Below are 5833 nucleotides of genomic sequence, written 5' to 3'. Positions count from 1 at the left end.
GGAAAGCTTGGTAGAGAATTCAATGAAAAATTAAACTGTTGTCATCACTCTCCTTTCTTTTCCTTTCCATCAGGAAATATTCTTGATTCAGTTGCAAGAATTCTGCCTGGGCAGAGCAGAGCAGAATGCAGACATCAGTGAGAAGTGATGCAGTGAGAAGTAGATGTAGGTATCTATGTACATACACAAAAACGTATGTTTTAAAATAGATGTACATGCACAGATATAGAAATATATAACAGAGATATATACATAGATCTATCCACACACACTGAATAGTTGTCACTATAAATAAATACTCTAAGGAAAGTCCACGTTTGCAGATAAATTTTAGATCATAAGCTCTTGCTGTCCAGAAACCAAGACAACAGCTTCCCTGGCAAATTCAGAGAGAAACAGAGAAAAATAGGGAGTTACTGCCATCTGGAGGGGGTGTTCTTTGCCTGCCCGTGGTCATCATTCTGGGCTGCATCCCAGAGGATGTGCCTGGTGTTTATTCACTGGGCAGGCATGGAGTTTCTGGCATTGAGCTTCTCACGATGGGTCATTTGAACCAGCTAATTGTGGAGATGTTTTTTATCAGTCTTTGGGCCAGAAGAAACAACACTAAAACCTTGATGCTCATTTTTTTTAGGAATGATCCCAACAGATTCCATGTGCCTGTGTCTTCAGACAAAACTCACGCATCTCTTGCTCAAGAGAGGAGGCAGGAAGGATGGCGTTGGCAGTGAAAGGTGGCACCATTCAATTATTCTGTTCAGCCCTCTTCCTTTAAAGTTGCCTTGCAATTTTAGGACTCTTCTTAGACCTAGGGAGATGGGAAGGGAGCTCAATTTCAAAAGCAAAAAATTAATTCCAAATTTGGACCCGTTCCATTCGCCCTGAGGAGTTATAAAACCCCGAACTAAAAACCAGCCAAAGACATTAAGTATCCTTATTCAGGGTAACAGCTCTTCCCCCTTCTCTCTGCTTCCTGGAGGGAAGAGGAGGTTCCTGCAGTAGAAATGATCCAGGTATGAGGGGTACTACACATGATCATCCCAGCATGGGCTGCACACGATGGGATCATGCATTTACAGGGAAATCATACATTTCATACATTACAGGAAAATCATACATTTACAGGGACCTCACCAGCACTGCCCTGGGAGGGAGACCAGAACACTGCAGACAGAGAGAGCATCTCTGGGATGTCTGGGAGGGACATAGATCTTACCATCCTGCCCTCTCCTGAATAAAACAGCTTTTTCCATTCCTCTAACACCCAAGGATCTGCCCAGAGGTTGGTTTCACTGAACCAAGGACCACCAGTAAAGGCCGAGAGATCCCCTTTCCCTACCAGGACAGAAATGGGTATTTTCAGACTTGTTCATGGAGGGAATATCAGAAAAACTTGTAAATACAGCACTCAGTGCACTCAGAGCCTTTCCCAGGTGGAGCACGCGAGGTAAATGCTGGTGAGGATGTCAGAAAGCACCAAGTGCTGCTGCTTTTCCTTTCCTCCCAGATTCCCATGGCCACATCAGCCTCCCTGCACTGTGTCTCAGGCACAGGGTGTACACAGCTGGCACACAGAGCTCATTTCAGGCTGGAAATGGGTGGCTTTGGGGGGTTCACTCTGAGAGTCGCCCCTTCAAACCCATCTCCAGGAACAGAGAAGGAAATTCTGGTGCTGCAGATCTTCCTCTTGAGGTTGTTTCTACAAAACAGGAATTTGTTCGTTGTATGGAACACACATGGGTGAAATGTAAGCTGCCAAAATGTGTTTTTAGGCAAATCCTGAGTATTGTTTCCCTTCCAGTGCATCCCCTCGGGTGTCAAAGGGAGGATTGGACGGGCTGAATTCAAACTGTGCAACTGGGAAAGAAACACGGGGGGAGGGGCTCAGAGAAGTAGCACTTGGGCTTTCCCTATGGGATTTGACTTCAAATGACTAAAAAACAAAAAACAAACAAACAAAAAACAACCAACCAACCAACCAAAAGAAACCCGCCAAGCACCAGAGGCAAGGGGCAGAAGGATGAGGGGAGGCGTGAGTGCCCCTGGGGTGGGAGCAGCAGTCACCCCCGGGCTGGGCATGGCCGTGGAGGTGAAGGAGCCCGACGGCAAAGTGAGGGGTGAGGGAGGTCCCCAGGGGGGTCCCCGGGGGGATCCGGGCACCCACGGAGCCGGCGGTGGGGTCTGTGGGGCGTGTGGGGTGCCCAGCAGGCAGGGAAGGGGGACCCTGGGGGTGTGGGGTGCTCAGCAGAGTGCGGAGGGGGCCCTGGGGGGCACGGGGTCCCTCCCAGCAAGGACAGGGGGTCCCTCCCTGGGGGACAGGATGTTCCCTCCAACGAGGACAGGGGGTCCCTGGGGGGCTCAGTGCGTCCCCCAGTGAGGACGGGAGGTCCCTGGGGACGCGCACCCGGAGCCCGAGAGGGTCCCCTGGGGCTCGATGGTGGTTCCTGGGGGGAGGCTGGGGGGCGTTCCGGCCTGCGGCTGCTTCTCCCCGGTTTCTTTACCCTCCTCCCCCCAAAATAAAACGCGGGAAAAAGGGACCCAGGCGTGCGGGGATCCCCCTCCGCCTCCGAGTCCAGCAGCCCGCAGGTCCTCCAGACCGGTCCTCCACCGCCAGGGGGCGCCGCTTCCCGCCGGCTGTGTCCGCCCCGTGGAGGCCGCTCTGGGCAGGTGCCGGAAGTGTCGGTGGTAGTGTTTTGCCGGGGTGCCGGGAAGATGGCGGCGGAGTGTTCGTGGGTGCCGGGTTTGGAGCGGACGGCGCTGGACGGGCGGCTGCTGCGGGTCTGCCGGGTGGTGAGGGGGGCACAGAGGGGCAGGGGTGGGCTGCGGGGGGCAGGGGGGTTCTGTGGGGCACGGGGATCCCTGGGGCAGGGGGGTAGGGGTTGGGCTTGTGGGGCAGGGGGCTGGGTGGGTCGGGGGTTCCGTGGGTTGTGGGGCTCGGTGGGTTGGGGTGCTGTGCGGGGCAGGGGCTTGGCGGGTCGGCGGGTCGGCGGGCGCGATCTCGGTGTGGTTAATGAGCTGGTGGTCGGGGTGTCAGTGGGGTCGGTGTCTGGGGTGTTGGTGGGCCCTGGCCCGTGGCGCTTGGGCACTGCGGGCAGAAATGGGGGATGAGGGGAGGGAGGAGATCCCTGTGTCATGGGACACCACCACTTGCCCATCCAGATGTCCCCCCAGCATTTGGAGGGGCTGGGGGTGACAGAGCTGCAGGACACGGTCACGGGACCCTTTGGTGTCCCCAGGCCCCCTGCTTGATGTCTGGAAGGATCGAGAGGGGGGGGCGAGGAGGATGGGGCCAGATCCTCCTCAGCAGCACAGGCTGGGCCATGGGAAGGTCCAGTGAAATATGAGAAAGATAAAATTGTTTGTTCTGAGGGTGCCAGGGAGGTTGTGGAGTCTCCTTCTGTGGAGGAGCTGAGGATGTGGTCAGGGTGCTGCCTTGTTTGTGTCTCCATGTTTGTTTGTACATCTTTGGTTCCATCTTTGTTTGGGTTGGGTGTTAGAGAGAATTTCTTTCGGGAGAGGGTGCTCAGGCATTGGAATGGGCTGCCCAGGGAAGGGGTGGATTCTCCATCCCTGGAGATATTTCCAAAGAGCCTGGATGTGGCACTCAGTGCCATGGGCTGGGAACCACGGGGGGAGTGGAGCAAGGGTTGGACTTGGTGATCTCTGAGGTCCCTTCCGACCCAGCCAGTTCTGTGATTCTGTGATTCTGTCACCCCAGGCTGCCTTAGTGATGTCTGTAAGTATCTAGAGGGTGGGTGCCAGGAGGATGGGGCCAGATCCTCCTCAGCAGCACAAGCTGGGCCATGGGAAGCTCCAGTGAAATCTGAAAAGGATGAAAATCTTGACTCTGAGGGTGCCAGGGAGCTGTGGAGTCTCCTTCTGTGGAGGAGCTGGAGGACGTGGTCACAGTGCCCATTGGTAGCCCCAGGGCAAGCCAGATGCCCATCCACAGCCCCAGTTATTTAAGTGAGATAAAGGACCCTTTTTTTGAGAAAATTCATCCCTCAGGGGTTTGTTGTGGGGAATATTAATGAAGGAGAAGATCCCATGGGGGGGCTGTTTCTGAGGGGAGATGGCCCCTGGGGTGCAGAACTGACCCCATGGTGATGGGCTCAGCCTCTTTTCCCTGCATTTCCATCCCAAATTGTGAAGGAAGGAAGGAGGGAGGGAGGGAAGGAAGGAGGGGCTGGGGGTGACAGAGCTGGAGGCCGTGGTCACAGTGCCCATTGGTAGCCCCGGGGCAACTTGTTTGTGGTCTGTAAGTTTCTGAAGGGAGGAGGAAGGAGGATGGGGCCAGATCCTCCTCAGCAGCACAAGCTGGGCCATGGGAAGCTCCAGTGAAATCTGAAAAGGATGAAAATCTTGACTCTGAGGATGAAAATCCTTCCAGGGCTCTGGCCCAGGCTGCCCAGGGGGGTTGTGGAGTCCCCTGCTGAGGAGAAATTCAGCCCCTGTGTGAGTGCATCCAAAGAGTCTTGGAATTGTGGAATAATTTGGGTGGGAAGGGACTTTGAAAGGTCCCCCCGTGCAAGGGCAGTGCTGTGGGATGTGCTCCAGGGGCTGCTGCTGCTGCTTTAGTGGAGAGTTGGGCTGGGTGATGTGCAGAGGTTCCTTCCAGCTCTGCTCATGCTGTGTCAGTGTGTGGGCCCTTCCTCCTCTTGCTCTGCTCTCTGGGTTTGGCAGCTGAAGGCCCTGGGGTAGAAATGGTTTGTTTGAAGGGCACTGAGGGCCCCGACTTGCCTGGCAGGCTCTGGCCTCGCTGTGCCAGGCTGGCAGGAAGCCCTTGGCAGTCCAAAGGGGGTGGGTTCTTTCCTTCCAGGGGCTTTGGAAGGATTTTGCTGTCAGGGAGGGGGGGTTGTGTCGTCCTGTGGTGTCCCGGTCAGAGCTGGCACTGCTCAACTTGTGTGGCTCAGGAGCTGGGGGCTTTCTCCCAAACTCCTGGGGCTGATGTGCAGCCCTGGGACTGTCTCTGGGGAACTCGACCCCCTTGGCTGAGGGCAGAGGGAGAGAAGGAGGAAGCAGGAGAAATGCAAATGCAAATTCCTCCTCAGCAACCGATTTCTGTTCCTTCCAGGTCCCGGGACAGTCCCTTTCCCCAGGAACTCCACGGCAGTGCCCGAGCCCCCCCTGAAGCAGCTGCTGTGTGGCTGTGCCCACATCTGCCCCCAGCACATGGACTCCACGGTGCAGCTGCAGGAGGAGCCCCAGCTCAGCTCTGCCTTCCAGCACTTCAGCATTTTTGTGCAGGTCAGTTCAGGTTCTTCCTCACACAGCACACAGGGCTCTCTGCTTCCTCTCTCCAGCTCTGCCTCTCTCTTTCTCATTCCTTCTGCTTTCACTCTCTCTCTGCTGCTTCGCTCACTCTCTCTTCCATCTTTCTCTCTCTCTTTTTCTGTCTTTCTCTTTCTGTCTCTTCTCTTCTTTCTCTCCCTTTCTGTTCAACTCTTTCTCACTTTCTCATTCTCTCCTTTCTCTTTCTCTCCTTTCTCTTTCTCTCCTTTCTCTTTCCTTTCTCTGTTTCTTTCTGTTTCTCTTTCTCTTTCCCTTTCTTCTCTTTTCATTCTGTCTTCCTCCCTTTCCCTTTCTTCCTTTTCCCTTCTCTCTTTCTCTTTTTTCTCTTTAGCTTTCTCTTTATTTCTTTCTCTTTGTTTCTCTTTTTTTCTCTATCTCTCCTTTCTCTTCCTATCTTCTCTTTTTCTCTTTCCCATTTATTCTTTCTCTTTTCTCTCTTTCTCTGTTTCTCTTCTTTCTCTCTCTCCTTTTGTCTTTCCACGTTCTCTTCCCCTCTTTCTCTTTCTCTTTCTCTTTCTCTTTCTCTTTCTCTTTCTCTTTA

General features: G+C 54.2%; 1 protein-coding gene across 1 annotated transcript in view; it reads left to right on the top strand.

Annotated features, from left to right (window-relative positions):
• The first annotated feature begins 1004 nt into the window (after positions 1–1004).
• The window catches only part of LOC139800087 (collagen alpha-2(I) chain-like), a 217060-nt gene continuing 212231 nt past the window's right edge, over positions 1005–5833 (top strand). Inside the window, exons 1-3 of the mRNA XM_071752801.1 lie at positions 1005–1013; positions 2127–2790; positions 5075–5251. Of these exons, the coding sequence (XP_071608902.1) occupies positions 1005–1013; positions 2127–2790; positions 5075–5251 (850 nt within the window). The remainder of the gene's footprint in view (positions 1014–2126; positions 2791–5074; positions 5252–5833) is intronic.

This window comes from Heliangelus exortis, chromosome 9 (assembly GCF_036169615.1).
Source record: "Heliangelus exortis chromosome 9, bHelExo1.hap1, whole genome shotgun sequence".
Lineage (NCBI taxonomy): Eukaryota > Metazoa > Chordata > Aves > Apodiformes > Trochilidae > Heliangelus > Heliangelus exortis.
The sequence above is the reverse complement of the archived record's forward strand: the minus strand, read 5'-3'. Positions and strand labels throughout refer to the sequence as shown.